General features: G+C 40.1%; 1 protein-coding gene across 1 annotated transcript in view; it reads left to right on the forward strand.

The window, feature by feature from the left end:
- LOC124166608 overlaps window positions 1–17401 on the forward strand; it is a 77146-nt gene that overhangs the window by 14702 nt on the left and 45043 nt on the right. The window contains exon 5 of the mRNA XM_046544203.1: window positions 644–965. Coding sequence (XP_046400159.1) covers window positions 644–965 — 322 coding nt within the window. The remainder of the gene's footprint in view (window positions 1–643; window positions 966–17401) is intronic.

Below are 17401 nucleotides of genomic sequence, written 5' to 3' on the forward strand. Positions count from 1 at the left end.
TAGTTTACCTTTCCAATGCTGTATATAATTTGTAACAGGAGTATTTCAATAATTATAAGTGACCGTAATATCATCGTAAATTTTTCCTCAAGAATACATTCTGGGAAATCAATTCAATATCGATAAGTAAATTAATTTAGTACATTTATTAGTATTTACGTAAGGCAAATAGAGGTCGACGCTGAAAATATGATGAGGTACAGTGATTAATGTTTATAAAATTATATGCCATGTATTTATATCTCAACATTTCAACTGTGTTCTTTGGCTGAAATAAAAAAAAAGTTGGCAATTTTTCCGGAGGAACTGGGACTGCCTACTGGAAAATAGGGTATTCAAAAATATTTTCTTAAAAATAATAAAATTTGAATTTATGGTTTGAAATATATAGTATAGCCATTCCTAAATAAACAAAGGATACGTCGAGATGTGAAATTTTTAAATAATATATACTATTTGAAAGAAATTGAAGAAAATCTGTCAGAGAAAATTGTCAGAGACACCCCACGCGACCGTTTATGTTCGGAAAATGGGCTGACTACCGCCGGGATAAGTCAAGACAGTGGTAGAAATCTTTGGGAGGACTGCATGAATAAATTTGAAGCTGATGTGGTGGGTCTTGTTTCATTGGCTGCCGTTTCAGGATGAGTTGGTGCTTCAGAAGCTGAGAATGCTGGTGCTCTTTGAGTCTCGGGGCCAAGTGGACGTGAAGGCCTCGTGTTGTGTGCAGCACCTCCTGCTTCGAGCTGGGCAGTCGTCTCACGCCCTCAAGCTGCTCGTTCAGAGCCAGTCGATCAGTGTGCCTCTCTTGAATGCGGCCGACCTCAATCGGCTGATGGGCTTATGTTTGCCGGGGGCGTCTGGCGATGGATACTTGAAGCAGTTGTCCTGCAGTCCATTGGTTGCTCCTGTCTGCACGTTGAATCTGCTCAAGCAAATCGGAGAGAATGCTGTTTGCAATGCTGGTGAGTCCAAGTGAATTGTTAATGTAAATCCAGATTCAAACCATGTGATTTAAAAAATAAAATGAAAATCTGAGGGAGAGACTCCAGCGTGTCAAGTGAAGTCTTCTCTGGAATCCCACGAGGTTAGTTGATCAGGCATTGCTGAACGCTTCGGTGGCTAGCTCTGCCATCTTCCTCAGGAACAAACTTTCCACACAAACACATACTTAGAATTGTATACTTTTGTATCCACAGTATTTAATAAAACACAATATTTATTTATATTCAACTCGTTAAAAGTGGGCATTTTAAGGCCTTTACAGCTGTAACAAAAAAGGGTTTATTTCCTCAGGTACACTAGGTTTTTCAATCACAAAACGGTGCCGTGCACATGCGGCTAGGCCTCGACCACACTCTCCAGCTCAGCTCGACCCACTGCCAGCGGCTCCTCGCGACCGACTGCCAGCGGCTCCTCGCGACTGACTGCCTACACACCGCTTTATCACTTTATCCCCTCTCCTCCTCCGGGTGGCCGGTCTTCAGGCGTTGTGCACCGGCCCTGAGTGAAGTGGGGACCTGAAAGGTGCACTTTACCCGTTACACAGCATCCCCTCTGAAAAAAACCATTACTATTACAAAACGGGTCAGAGGTCTTCGATGTGCACGGTGCATTCCTTCTTTTTACGCAGAGATTCGAGCTGGTAAATCGTTGGGGACAATTTCCTCGTGACACGGTATGGACCTTCGAATTTTGGCTCGAGTTTCGCGGCGCGGTACTTAGAGGCATCTGATAAAACGTGGTTACGTTTCCCAGGGTTCCCACTCAACCGTGAAAACCTTAAAACCGTGAATTCGCCGTGAATTTCGTCTACCGTGAAAAAACCTGGAAAAAGCCGTGAATTTCGTCCTTAAACCTTAAAAATCTCTCAATCTTGATAATAATACCTTCCCAGAAATTTTCAACTTCGTTCGTGGCGAGCGCACTTCTATTCATTGTGGCGAGCATCGTCGCATGGGTCAGAGAAGCGTGGTAACGAATTTTGCCTGAAGAAAAAGAAAACATCTTTTCCCAGTGCAGGCCTTTTCTCTCCCCCCTCCTGAAATATGACACCACTTCTCATCAGCTTGTTTACTTTCCTCGACTGGCTTGGTTTCCCCTCCCTCGGTCACTGCTTAGTCCCCTTCCACCCAATTAGGCTTCCCACTGGCTGCAGCGACCACTTTCAAAACTAAATCTAGATGGCATTTGTTTCGAAAAATTTGAACGTTTATTCAACACCCTCAAACCTGTGATTGGAAGACCGCTAACCTGGACAACCTGCTATGCGCTGTGGACACTACGCTCCTTGCGTTTGAACCGGGCGACAGCGAGCTTTCGGCGTGAGGTTACTAATTCTCGTGCGTTGCGGCCTGAAAACGAGAGAAGATTTCCGCTTATGGCAACACAGCATTACACGATCTTCGCATGCGTCGACCTGGGCCTTGCCAGTTTTACGTCGCAACCGGAAAGTTTGTGTGGAATTAGGTGCCATTGGCAAAACCGGAAGAAACTTCGACATTCGGATTAAAGAGCATCGATCATGTTTTATAAACAACAACCACTCCTCGAACTTTGCCAGACATCTCCTAGAATGTGGTCATGAAAGTAATTTTGATCCAAAACTTCTCCACAAAGTCAGCAACGGCGCCACAGGTTTCCCCTCCCCGCGTCCACTGAATCTAAATTCGGAAATGCCTGACTTTTTAATTGAACACATTCACTGCTGGGCTAAATTTCTTTAGTCTCCCCGATGGCTGAAATGTTTTATTTCTTAAATATTCTCTTTTTGACATAAAGATACTATATCTAAATATCTTTTTGCATTTTGGTCATTGTTTATAAAATAAAACGACTTGCGACACAGTGTCGACTGCCGCCGTGCGAAAGCCCCTCGAATAGGTTGTGCTTATGCAGTCCCGCAGTACACGGGAATTTCTACTTGTTCACATTCGCTATTACATACTCTATTTGTGGCAGGTTTTGTATCCATCCAGTTTCCTAAGATTTTGTATATGGGCTCAATAGTTATAGATTATTTTAGTGTGAGTCATTTTTATGCTTGCGCAAGCATTCGAAAGTGGCATACAATCATGTGTGCGTAGATCACCGCCAAGAGCACGTCATAGATTTTTGGGCACATGCAGAATATATCTCATAAAACAACAAGAATTCACCAGTGTATCGCTTAAATATAGTTAATCTAGGTTACTCGCACACATACATCCAAATAAAAATTTATTCATGAAATATCAATTATTGCAAAAAAGCGTAAAATGTAAAAAAATCCATTTTCCTGGTTGGATTTTCCAAATAATGTTACTTCTTCAGATTCTCTCTTAATTCGTGTCAGATCAATAAGTTAAGTTTATCGTAAACTAAAGATATATAATGTAGTTGGTATCCAAATCAATTTTTCAGTAACATCACACATTTTTTACCATCCATTACTTTTGGACATTGAAACCAAGTAGACTTTCCAGAAACATAAATATTTATTTCAACATCCTTATGAACACTTTCTTACAAGAGACAAATCTATAATTATAAATTACAAATAGGTAAAATTTTTTTACAAAGAGCAATATGTAAAAATATCAGTACAGTCTTTCATTTATAGCCATGAAATCGTGCAAAACAGCTTTCAATGCATAATCCTGGTTTGCCTGGACATAGATCGCAGTAATAGTTCGACTCTATCCGCATGTTTGCATTTTTACATATGACACATCTCTTTCTTATTCTTCTATTTTTTTCATTTCGGGGAAGTTCTTTCGGAACATGGATGTTTTTTGACTTGGGATTTTCTGCCCATGATTCTAGAGGTGGACGATGTTGATAAATCAGTGATTGAATCACACTATCCCGAAATTGCAAGAGAGTCAATTTTTCATTATTGCTGAAAATATTACACAGTATAAAGGCATTGTTCAGTATAACGTGGAATATGTGAACGCCAACTCTGGCATACCAGCGAAGAGTTTTTCTTTCATACGGGTAGTATGCTAATAATTGGTCACATCTGTCGACCCCTCCCATAAGCTCATTATACTTTAGAACAGCCTCAGGTTTTTGAGTAACCTTACCAGAGCGCGATTTGTGTTCAGACACACGGGCGTCAAACTCTGAGGACACAATTAGAACGTCACGTTTGTCCCGCCATTTGAGAACACAGATGCCATTATTAGAGTAAGTTGCTTCTACATTACCAGGCTTCAACTTTTTTTGCACTAAATCTGATGGATTACCTTTCTGGTTCACCTTCAAAGTTCCTGTTACGTATGTTTTACGATCAAGACAATAAGCTGTTCGATCAACCCCAGAATAATAGTTATCCATGTATATTGCATGGCCTACATCTAAGAGATGTTTTATAAGGTGTTTCACGACCTTTTCAATATGGCCCGATCCACCTACTACCTTATCAGCTGAACCACAACATATTCTAAATTTCAATAAGAGACCCTTAGGCTGTGTCAACATGTATAGTTTGATACCATATTTGTGCCTCTTATTCTGTATATATTGCCTGAAGAAAAGGCGTCCCCACCATAACAACATTGACTCATCTATGCTCAACTCTTTAGAGGGGTAATTGATGTCTAACATTCTTTGATGAAATAACTCTACCAATGGGTTGATTTTGAAAAGTGGGTCTGACGGTTTAGGCTCACCTTGCTGAGGATTTCTCCCAAAGTGAAGATTTCTAAGAATAAGTAAAAATTTGTTGCCCCCCATGGCATTTCGGAAAAGGGGAAAGTTATACACTGAATTTTTCATCCAATAATGTGCAAAACTGGGTACATGAATATGACCAGAAAGATAAAGCAAACCCAAGAAAACCTCAAAATCATCACGGTTGATGTCTTTCCATCCATTTATGCGAGCTTTAGGTGAAACATTCTTAGATGACAAATTTTGTGCCTGCAAATTTGTCTGCTGCAATATTAAATCGAATATTTGATCAGAAAATAACAAATAAAAATAATCTAGACGTTTATTTCCTTGAGGAATTATTTTCAACCCAGAATTTCCTGAAAAAGGAATTTGTGCGGAAGGATGCGCGTTTTGACACCAAGTGGATATTGATGGTTGCCCTGCTACAGCTGGTGGTACATTTACAACAGCTGCACCGTGATTTTGGGAGACTTGACTCCCGGGAGATGGTATGGCTGGTGGGTTAGCTGACATCACGGTTGTTACGGCAAAAGATGGAGTTGCATTTGGAAAAAAATCAACATCACCTTCCTCATCTTCATCGGTGTATTCCACTGGGCTGGATTCCGAATCAGAATTGAGATCCTCCTCCCTGTCAGAATTCTGCAACGCATCGAGTAGCTGTCCACTGCTTTTTGACCAGCACACGGGATTTTTTTTCTTAGGTGAAGGCGATCCGAACAGCAGGCCACTTAATGAGGGTCCAGGCGACATCAGTGCAGAGGAATTGCCACGAACAACGGGGGATGGCTCGCCAGAAAAGTTCAAGGAATTAGATAAATGCCGTTTGACACAATTTTTTGGTTGATCCATGTCTAAAAAAATCATTGAAAAATAATCCAATGTAATGAATCCTTAATTCAATGAGTGCAAATATACGGAATAATACTTCATCACTACTTGTTGCAAAAAGATATCATGATATTCTATATAAGTTTATCAAATCACACCAAATATTTATAAGTAAAGAAGTAGAACTTACCGTTGAAAAAGTGGATTGAGCAGAAAAGAAGAAACAAGACGACTATCGCCGGTAATATCCTTCGGTCTTGACGGGATCATAGCAAACACTGAACTAAATATTTCTCCTTGGCAAAAAGGACCGGGCCTTTGAAGGTGGGGTACACTACATTGACACATTATGTATCGATGTCCAGAAAACACTGCCACGAAAAAATTGTAGACATTGTGTGTAAAGCCGTTATAAGATACGAAAATGTTACACGATACGGGCAAGAAAGATGAAATTAAACACAAATTAATGTCTACCAAGTGAATTGAATCTAAATAAAATGTATGCGGCAACAAATTCCGAAAAAAAAAATTCAGGAGCCAATGAACCCACCTTACAAAATTAGTTTCTTGGTCGGCAACAATAAAAATCTAAACTCACGGCGGAAACTACCGGAACTATCTGTTGACCTTTCTGAGGGCTGAGAATGCTTCGGAAAGAAATTCGCTTCAAGCGAAACCAATACGGGCTCTAAAAAAGTAAAGCAGTCAACAGCGACGCACTGTCGACGCCCGCAGGCAGAAACAAACTTGCCACGCGACACAGTGTCGCACGCCGCAGTGAACGTGTTAAGATATGGTCTTCTAAATGCTTCCCAAGATATGTTGATGACACCTTCATAATATGGCCTCATGGAGTGGACGCTCTTCACATTTTTTTGGACCATATGAATGACCAACACCTTAACATCAAGTTCACTATGGAGTTAGAGCGGAATAATAAGATTGCCTTTCTTGATGTCCTCGTCCATAGGAAAGATAATGGCAAACTGAGTCATAGTGTCTTTCGAAAAACCACACATACGGATCTGTACCTCAATGGCCATAGTCACCATCATCCTTCCCAACGTGAAGCTGTTCTTTCCACCCTAATACATCGTGTGAGAGCAATTTCCGACGCGGAGAGTCTTCCTTCGAAATTGGACTATCTTAAGAATACCTTCTGCCAGAATGGGTACGGAGAGAGGCAGATCTCTTTGGCCTTCAGAAAATCCTCCGTAACTGCAAAGGGCTCGGTTATGAAGGAAGACCAACCTAAACCGACAGCCAGGGCCTTTTTACCCTATATTTCCACCATATCAGGCAAAATTTCTAGGGTTTTGAGGAGGTATAATATCGAAACCATCCATCGACCTATGCCAAGTTTAAGAGATAGCCTCGTCTGTGTAAAAGATCCAATTGGCCTTATGACTCCTGGAGTTAATAGAATCCCTGTGAGTGTGGTGATGTCTACGTGGGTGAGACTGGGCGAACAATATCTACTTGTCTCAAAGAACATCAAAGGCATTTCCGACTTGGTCAACCGGAAAAATCAGCCATAGTCAAGCATAGCTTGGATGAGGACCATAAAATACGGTGGGATGACACTAGAGTTCTATGGCGATCAGATCATTTCTGGGATCGTTTAACCAAAGAGAGTATTGAAATAAGACTTGAAAATAAGAATGTAAACAGAGACACCGGATTTTCGATCAGCAGCTCTTAGAATAGAACCCTTAAAAGAGTTATGCTTGCCAGAGCTAAGTCTATGCTGGTCCACGGTCTTACGCGACAACAATCGGATCTCGACCAATCAGGCCCCTCCTATACTGGGCTTCAACGGTCACTTCGAATTTTCTATCAGTAGCCGTGAGAATGGGTAGCGAGTCAGTACCCGAAATGTCGGCGATCTAATTAATAACAGTTACATTACGAACTTACGAACGAGGTCTCAGAATGCATCTTCTTAGTATATCCGAGGATTTATAGTACTTGCTCCTAATTTAATAGCGTGTATCATAAACATGACTCTGTAGCTATTCTGTAGCACGACTGTAAGTACGGCAGATTGAAGAGACAAGGAATTTTGGCAAGGTATGTTTTTTTGCAACGATTTCTAAAAGAAATGCTCTTACGAAGTTCGTTATTACAAACCTCCGCTTTTGGTTCCGAGAACTTCATCAAAATGAGACTTTACTGTAATAACATCTGAGAAGGTGGGTCTTGGGACTTGAATTGAGTTGTCGTCATGAGAGTTGACTAACCAGGAAGTCCGTTTGTGTCCTACAAACCAGAAATGCTTCATGTGTGAAGCTCTCATATTCTCAGTCTGTTGTGATAGTGAACCACTGGGTTATTTTTTGGGTTTTGTATACGCCTTGCATGTAATTGGTTGATGACATTCGTCTTAAATTCTCCAGTCATCCCCAGGCCAGGTGACGTGAAGATCGTTTTGGATGGGTATGTGCACTTTTCCATGGCGACTCAGGGTGAAACTCATAAAAGAACCCCCATTGGTTTATCACAATGTGGCAAAAACCTTTGTCAGAAACAGTTGTGTGTGATACTATATGACATGTTTCTAACCTGTTGCATTAATGGCAGGTTAGAAACATGTCACATAGTATTAATTGCAGATTCAGGCATGAAACGCAGTGAATTGCCATGGAAATGGAGGAACCTGAATTGCATTGTGGTGTATGTATTGGCTTTAAAGGTCCATGATTCAATTTCTTTATCAGGGAAATATTTTGTTTTGCAATTATTGTGATTTCCACCATTCTTTGCCAACCATGATGGACAGCAAGGAAATAACACCATGAACCTATGTATATTTGTAATATCATTAGAAGTACAGTGAAACCTCGATATAACGACACCCCACGGTGCACTAATAAACACTCGCTATAGCGAATTGTCGCTTTACCGGAGGTGGAGCAAATAATAGCCAATATACCTGTTGCGAACAGATATACAGGAACAGGAGTGGTGCGGCGACAGATAAACATCTATCCGATAAACGTAAGCATAAATCCAGGCGAAAGGCGATGTTTTTTTGCATCACTAAATTTCCTTACTCAAATAACGACTAACTATTCAAACAATTTATAAGTGCCGCACTGAATAAAAATCATGCAGAGCATTGTTTCGTCAATCATTATATTTATCGAACGACAGTTTACCACATAAATTTGAGACTGAGCACTCCATTAACTTCATTTCTAACAGATCGCTTGCAATTACAGAGGTTAAGGAGTCTTGATGAAAGTCTTCCGGCGGTGAAACCCTCGCTATGGCGAGAGCCAACACCGAAAGGGTCTCGTAAAAACGAATTTTTTAACACGCTTATTATAGGGTCAATTGACGGTGCATCGGCTATCTCTCGTAATAGCGGGGGTGTCGCTATAGCCCGTACTCGCTTTAACGAGGTTCCACTGTACCATGTAAGCGTGTGCAAGAGATGCACACCTATTTTGAGTATCGGAGCTAAAGAAAAAAATATTTTTTTAATCCTATCACATGGTGTTGTGGACATACGCATGTGTGTGTCTATCAACCGTTATCAAAATTTCCACTTTCAATTCTTAAAATTTGCGCGGCATTTTTCAGCTAAATTTACATGATATGTATGTCGCTCAGAGATAAGGAGGTATTCAATTGTAGTCTTAACCTAATGATGCCATCTATGGATGATCAGATCGTTTACCTGGGATCCTAATATCCACAGATAATGCCCTTCACCTTATACTTCAGGTCAAAATTTGTTAAAGAAATTGAATCAGTATCCGAAGTTTTAATTTGATGCTTTCATGAATGCAACGTCCCATAAGAGGGAGTAGAAAAAGTGATCCTCTTTTCGTATATGCTGTTGCACTGCAAGCTTGTCCTACTCACAAACAATTTTGTTGAAAAGCTAGTAGGAGTATTGCAATAGAATTGCAGCCGAGGAAAATTTTAAGGCAAAACACAACAGGCACATAGCATGAATCTTCCCAAGAGATAGAAAAACAGTCGGGGGAATCTCAGCACCGTAAGATAATAACCATGGCGTAGATTTAGATAGATGATAGAAACTCACAAAACCACTCTATGCCCTCCATCAGCCTATGCCTCTTAAGCTTCTTTCCCCTTTGCAAAACCACACAGGTCATAAATGATTATCTTTGAAGGAAAATATCAAGTTATGTATATGGAAACAATGGAAACATATTTCATCCGTACCACATCTCATCGACTGACCTATTTCGGTCTACCAGCTTCAATGCTTCCAGTTTCTGGAGAACAAATGCTAGGGGAGTCACCTACTGAGCCCAAAGATATCTCAATAGCTTTCAGCAATGGTATGACGCGCACGAGGCTCAACAAGAATGAGACCAAACGCGACACACATCTGACAGTATTTAAGTTTTTTAATGCTCTAATTGATGGGCACAAAGCTTTATAGTTACAACAAGGCTACTCATATTCAATAGAGTCCAAACAGCACAATTTTGGAAGAAACAAGCGTAGAATGAGCAAAGTCTAACAAACGAGATGGAGTGTAAACTTCAGGTAATGCAAACTGCATACATCACATCGATGCACCTTCGCCGCTTTGCTTTGAAGGCAACAACGTTGTCAAATGCTAGATGAAATGTGTTCGTCCCTTGCTCCTTGGCTCGTAGCCTCGATGCTTGGAAGATGGAGGGAGCGCTCTCCTTCCCCTCGACCTCTCCCTCAGCTTTCTTCACTAGCAAGCATTTTCGATGTCTCCTATCCTCCATTTAGTCCAGCACTGTACACACTCGTTTGAATTTTTTAAACTGCAGGTTGTAACTCCTAAATAATTTTCAATTGCAATAATCCTCATAATAGCGTCAGAACATGATTTTTTGAAAAATCAGGTCCTTAGCGTAATGGAAATTACACGGTACGACAGATATTGACTATTAACTAGGTATTGTCTTTCGAAACAGCGCATTTCTCCAAGTTTGATGTGTGATTACGATTTGCAGTATAAATGTTGTTGGATGCCCACTTGTGGCAGTAAATTTAGCACACCCTCCGGAGCGGAAAACCCAGCGTGATCTTTTCTATGTGGGGTACCTACGCAACGGTGCGATGCTTATGGGTAAGAAATGCAAACAGGAGCAATGTGAAAATACGTCACTATGGGAGGAACTCACTAGGCCGGCGCTTATTTTTTTGAAATGATCCAAATTAAAAATTCAAGGTCTCTAAATTTGCTAAATGACCTCTGTGGAAAAGCATGGAAAAGTGTGTCCCTGTAAAGTTTTGGAAGAAGTTGAAGACTTCGTCAGAGGTGAAGAGAAAGTACAAAATTTGTTGGTGATTAATGGCCATGCCAAGTGAGCAGTGAAACTCTTGACTGATTATAAAAGAAATGTGACCAAGAATGAAGAGTCCTACCAGCATTTATTATTTATGGCAAAAAACCACCCCAAAAGCTTTCCCAATGACGAAATGTCAACAATGAATGTTAGGTATGAATAATAACGAGATCTCATGCAGTTGTTTCAACGTATTAACCTTGTGAAAATCCTTGTTTTCCTCCCTCCTTTAGCTTAGTGAGTACTATTAGCTGAAGCTTCAAGATGGCGGCACCGGGAGTAGGCATCGAGTGTCACGCATGTAAAAAAAGCCTTTCCACCTGCGATAAAGTCCTCCCCTGTGATAACTGCAAGCATTTCTTCCACCATAAATGCACCGGACTGAAGGAAATTAACTTAAAAGCCATTGAGGATGCATTGGGTGTTTTTTGGCGATGTTTAACTTGTCGCGTAGCGGACGTTCGCAAAGTAGCTATAATGGCGGCTGACATAGAATCCCTAAAGGCAGAAGTGCGGGATCTGAAAACAAAAGTTCAACATACGAAACACACAACGGTCAAGAAAGTGACATTTTCCGACAGTGTACCCATGAAATCTGAATCGGCTATCACCCTTGGTCGTGAAAATCAGTTTCGTGATAGTCCTGGATCATCAACCCACGTTATCCATAGTGAGAAGGAGCGAGACATAGAATCTCACTCAACGAAGCTGCTAAGCGACGTGAATACCAACATCAACACAATGGCTGAGGACCAGCAAGAGATAGAATCTGATTCAAGGAAGCTGCAAGGCGACATGGTTCCTAATCCACAAGGTAACGACATCATCTCCACGGACAAAGACTCCTGGAAGACGCAGCGTAATAGGAAGAAGCGCAATTTCTTTACCGTCGGTCGAGGTGAGTCCAAAAAAGATGAATTAGGTGGTCTCCGAGCCGCTAAGAGAACTATTTTCATGTATGTTGGACGCTTGGCCAATGATACTACAACTGACGAAGTGATCAAACATGTGAATGACAAATTCAGTGTACAATGTGTATCATGTGAGAAGATTGCCGGCAAAAGTGCTTACGGCGCCTTCAAAATTGGCATTGACTACGATGATTACACGAAATTGTCGAACCCTAATTTATGGCCAAATGGTGTGATAGTGAATAAATTCCTGAAACCTAAATCTGTCCCGGATACTGCTTGACTAGGCCCCGCTGTGCATATTAGTGGAATAAACGATAGTCTCCGTGATGAATCTTACACAAAAGGTTATCAAACTGTGAATACTAGTGCTCTGAAAGTAATGCACCTTAATATCCAATGTTTACGTCATAAATTGAATGTTTTAGAACTATTTTTATTTGACCATCAGCCTGATGTTGTTTGTATTTCCGAACATTGGCTAAACATGGATGAAATTCAATTTATTAGCATCGAGGGCTATAAACTAGCCTCATACTTTTGTAGATCGCAACACAGAAGTGGTGGTGTACTGATTTTTGTTAAAGCTGTTCTCTATTTTCGTAACTTTAATTTAAATAATCGTACTTTGGAGATGGACTTTGAAGGTTGTGTGACGTTGCTGACATATGGAGATATGGTCATATCAATAATGTGCATCTACAGGTCGCCGGGAGGTGATTTTTCTGTCTTCATGGATCGCCTTCTTCAAGTCTTGCCTGCTCTAATTAAAATTGCAACTTATGCCATTGTTTGTGGTGATTTTAATATTGATATGAACTGTGATTCTGCAAACAAGAAATATCTGGTAGATAGCTTACTGACTTTTAACCTAACACCCACAATAAGTGAACCCACTAGAGTTACTAGTTCCTCTTCAACAATCATTGATAACATTTTTTCCACTATACCTCCTTCCAGATGTTCTAATGTGGACGTAGACTTCTCAGATCACAGAGCTCAGTTTTCCATGTACCATGTCCGTGGCGACCCCAATTGTAATCACAATGTGATTCAATATAAAAGGTGCTATTCACATCAAGCTCAAATTGAATTTCAAAATTTACTCAAGGAGCAATCCTGGGACTGTGTTTTTACTGATGTCGCTTTTGATGTAAAATTTAGTAATTTTCTTGACACATTTTTGTACTGTTTTAATGTCTGCTTCCCTAAGAAAGCTATGAAATCCCCTGGGCCTCAAAAAACAAAGTGCAAGTGGGTTACTCATGAAATCAGGACTTCATCTGAAAAATTGAAACGAGTATTCCATGAGCTAAAAGCAAACAACTCGGAGTCCCAAAGGAAATACTATAAATCCATTAAGAAGATGCATATTGACCTAATTAGTGAGACCAAAAGAAAGTATAATATATCCATTATTAGAGATGGGTCGAATAGCAGATTTCTCGAATTCGAATATCGAATTCGAATATTAAATCATTGCTCGAATATTCGAATACCTCGAATTTCGAATACCTCGAATACTAAATGATGAATGCTGGAATGTTTGACTCGGTTGCCTATGCAGCAGGCAACTCAAGATTTTGGGGAGTAATTTTGATTTACTTTAAAGGATTCGAACAGGAATTTAGCTGATTAATGAATATTTTAATTTTATGGAAACAATTGGGCATATAATTAATTCAACTAACATCGCTTTACCCCCACTTCTGCTACCAAGTGCTAGCTGACAATCTGAGGCATTTTGCAAAATACAAGCTCTTTTCCACCGGATTTTCTTCAATTATTTTCAGTCCATCTTTGGGAGTTCTCACGAGATAAGATGAATTGGAATTGCTATCAGGGAGAAACCAAATATTCTGTGAAAATATCCCTTTGTCTGGGACTGTAAAAATAAAGATTTATAGCACCACTCATTAATTGTAACTTGATATATGTTTTCGGAAAAAAATACGGCATCAACTTCCGAGAAGCTTTGCTGCTCATATCGAGTTTCGCCAGAATGCTAGGTCTCCGTCGTATTTTGACATTTATTTCTTTGCGTAAAATGCTTAAATAAACTCAGACATACGTCGTGTTTGGTCTTATTCTTTTTGAAATTACGCGCACATTACTAATATTTCAATTCAATAAAGGTGTAACATCAATTGACGAAAGTTATCCTTAGACACCTTTTGCGCTAATAGATGACTCATGCAGCGGTTGACCTCCACAGAAATGGAGAACTTCGAAGCTGGTAGGAAAAAAAAGGTCAGTGGGGGAGGAAAGGGAGGGCCGGAAACGCGTTTCTATTGTTCTCGTGTAACCCGGTATTTTTTCGAAGCTAAGGTCTTCGTAATATGATCCCTGCGCGAGCTGTGACCTTTTTTTATTTCGAAGAAGAGGAAAGCCTCAGAGGGGTGGGCTAGTGCAGAATGGAGAGGGATACCGGATCTTGGGAAATGCGCTAATGTAAGTATCCCACGGTACTCACACAGCAGTTGACCTCCAGAAATGGGTAACTTCGAAGCAGGTAGCCAGAAAAAGGTCAGTGGGTGAGAAAAAGGGGGAGGGCGTGAAACACGTTTTTATTGTTCTCGTAACTCGATATTTTTTTCGAAGCAGGGGTCTTCGTAATGCGATCCCTGCGCGAGCTGGGACCTTTTGTTTGATTTCGGAGAAGAGGAAAGCTTCAGAGTGGGTGAGGCGAGTGCTGAATGGAGGGGGATAGCCGATCGTGGGAAATGCCCTAAGTTTGCTATCCCACGGCACTGAGGTTCTCCTGGTGGGGGGAATCGGGGATTTTCGGATTTTTTCACCCGACCATTTTCGGTTCCCCTCGTCGAACTCTTTTCACCGCTAAAATCCACGAATTTGATGTAATTCGTCAACTTGCGTAAAACGGCGCTGCGAGCACTAAATGACTACAGTTCTCTACATTTTTCCGAGTCAACCACCAACGACGTGCGTGCGACAGTGTATGACGCGTAATTCAAAGTATTCGAGGTATTCGAGGCGGTACTTTTCGCATAACTATTCGAAACCTCGAATATCGAATACTTTCTAATATTCGAGGTATTCGAGTATTCGCGGATACTATTCGCACATCTCTATCCATTATCAATTCGTCTAATCAGAAAAGTAGATCTGCTTGGGCACTAATTAAGAATGCCACCTCTTGCACAGACAGTGATAGGTCTAAAATCAAGGCCATTCATCATGACGACGCCATGGTCTCTGATTATAATGATATTGCAAATCTATTTAATCATAACTTCCTGACTTCCATCTGTGAACTTTTTAAGAATGTTAGCCAACAACAGACCAACAAGTCTTCGTCATTGCATTGGTCACATTATGACCATACAATCTTTCTTCAGCCCACTGATGTAAAAGAAATTGATACCATAATAGAAAAGATAAATAAAAAACACTCCGCAGGTTATGATGATATTCCATGCTCCTTATTAAAAGGCAATGCCAAATTGTCTGTGATCCATCCACTTGTGCATCTAATTAATGAATCTCTGTCACTTGGAATATTTCCCAATAGATTGAAAGTTGCTAAAGTCATCCCAGTATTGAAGGGTGGTGACCCACACAACATGAACAATTATAGACCTATATCTGTTCCCTCCCTGTTTTCTAAAATATTTGAACAAGTGATGTACAATAGATTACTCTCTTTCTTTAATAAATTTAAGATTCTAACGGATTCCCTGTTTGGTTTTATAAAAAATAGATCTACTGAAACAGCAATATATAAACTCCTGTATGATATCATCTTAGAACTTGATAAGCAGAATCATATAACAGGGGTGTTCTTTGACTTAAGGAAAGCATTTGATTCTGTTGATCATGAAATACTGCTGAGGAAACTTAAGATGTATGGAGTCTCTGGAATTGCCAATCAGTGGTTAAAATCCTTTTTAAGTGAAAGATCACAAGTGGTACAGATTTACTCTACTGAGTCATATACTAATATAACTTCTACTCCCTTAGCAATTTTCAGAGGTGTTCCCCAAGGATCTATTTTGGGCCCCCTCCTTTTTCTCATCTACATAAATGACCTTCCAAAGTACATCGACTGTGGTTCAGTGTACATATATGCTGATGACACAACCCACCTTACCTCTAATAAGCACTTAGACTCTACGGTAGTCCAAAGAAACATAAATTCTATGAGTGACTGGTGCAATGATAATAGGGTATTTATAAATAATGATAAATCAACTTTCATTCAATTTCATACCTATCAAAGAAAGATCACTTCTTCTCCTCTCCTAAGGTTAAATGGATCCTCCCTTATTTCCTCTTCTGTGACTAAATTTTTAGGTTTATATATTCATGAGTCACTATCTTGGGAATTTCATGTTGATAAACTGTCTACAAAGGTGTCCAGTGGCTGTTACCTACTTAGAAGAATTGTCCCTCTGGTTGATACTGCTACTGCACTCTCAGTCTATTATGCATATATCCATAGTCGATTGATGTATGGGATTGCAGTATGGGGCCATTCCCACCATTCTACTCGTCTTTTTAGGCTCCAGAAATGGGCCATTAGAATAATAAAAAACATTCCTAGGCGAAGCAGCTGCAAGCCCTATTTCAAATCCTTAAGGATTCTTACGCTACCTTGCCTATACATTTTTTCTGCAATTACCTTTGTTCAACAAAATAAGCAGTTTTACAGTCTCAAAACCAATGCTGATATCCACAACTATAACACAAGGGGTTGTAGTGATTTAAGAGTTACTGTACATAAATCAACCATGTTCAGCAAAAACCCCATATATGCTGGGTCAAAATATTTCAAATGTTTACCTCTAAAGATTAAACAGCTAGATTCATTCTCCAAATTCAAAGGTCAACTTTATCAGTATTTATGTGACAATCCCTGTTATTCAGTGGATGAATTTATGTCTTTATAACCTGTCTTTTGAAAATGTTACTTTTATGTTTATGTCTGTACCTATCCTTCTCGCCTTAAATATTATTTTTTAATGCCTCATGTATGTATGTACTATTCTTGTGACTTGTTCCATACGTGGCTTAGACACGTCTCTGGGAACCAATAAAAATATTATTATTATTATTATTATATTATTATTATTATTTGTAAAATTGGATTGACAATTGAATCATATTATCCTTGGGTTATCATTATCACTCACTCTGGATCCACCCTGCCAGCATGTAAGGGGAAGATCCACGGCACGGAGGAGTGTCACATGTACATATCAAGAAATGCGCAGTCATCCTGGCTGCAGGGAGGCATTTATTTTTTTATTTCCTCACCACAGGAAACAGCAGTATTCGGTCTTTTACACTGGGGTTTTGATAACATGTAACAATTAAACGTATGGAAACATCCATTCCCTGGATAAAGTTAACTTACTCAGGCAGGTCTCGAACCGGCGACCTTTGGGGTGGCAGGCAAGGACATTACCATGCCGCCACCAAGGCAGGCAAGCATGCGGCACACACCTTCAAGGCAGCGCTTCAGCACGAAGGAATTGAGATTTGACTAAACAGTCAAATTTTTTGCCCAAATGACTTTAAAATATCATGTTAACCTAAGAAAACGCTTTATCCGGGTCGAAAAACTCAACATTCAAATATGTAGTAACTGCATCAAGGCACCGTTAGGTATCTCAGGCATGGCTGTCCGGCATAGCATGAGCCTCAGCCCACGAATTTTTAAATCGGATA

Source organism: Ischnura elegans, chromosome 10, assembly GCF_921293095.1.
Source record: "Ischnura elegans chromosome 10, ioIscEleg1.1, whole genome shotgun sequence".
NCBI classification, from domain to species: Eukaryota; Metazoa; Arthropoda; class Insecta; order Odonata; family Coenagrionidae; genus Ischnura; species Ischnura elegans.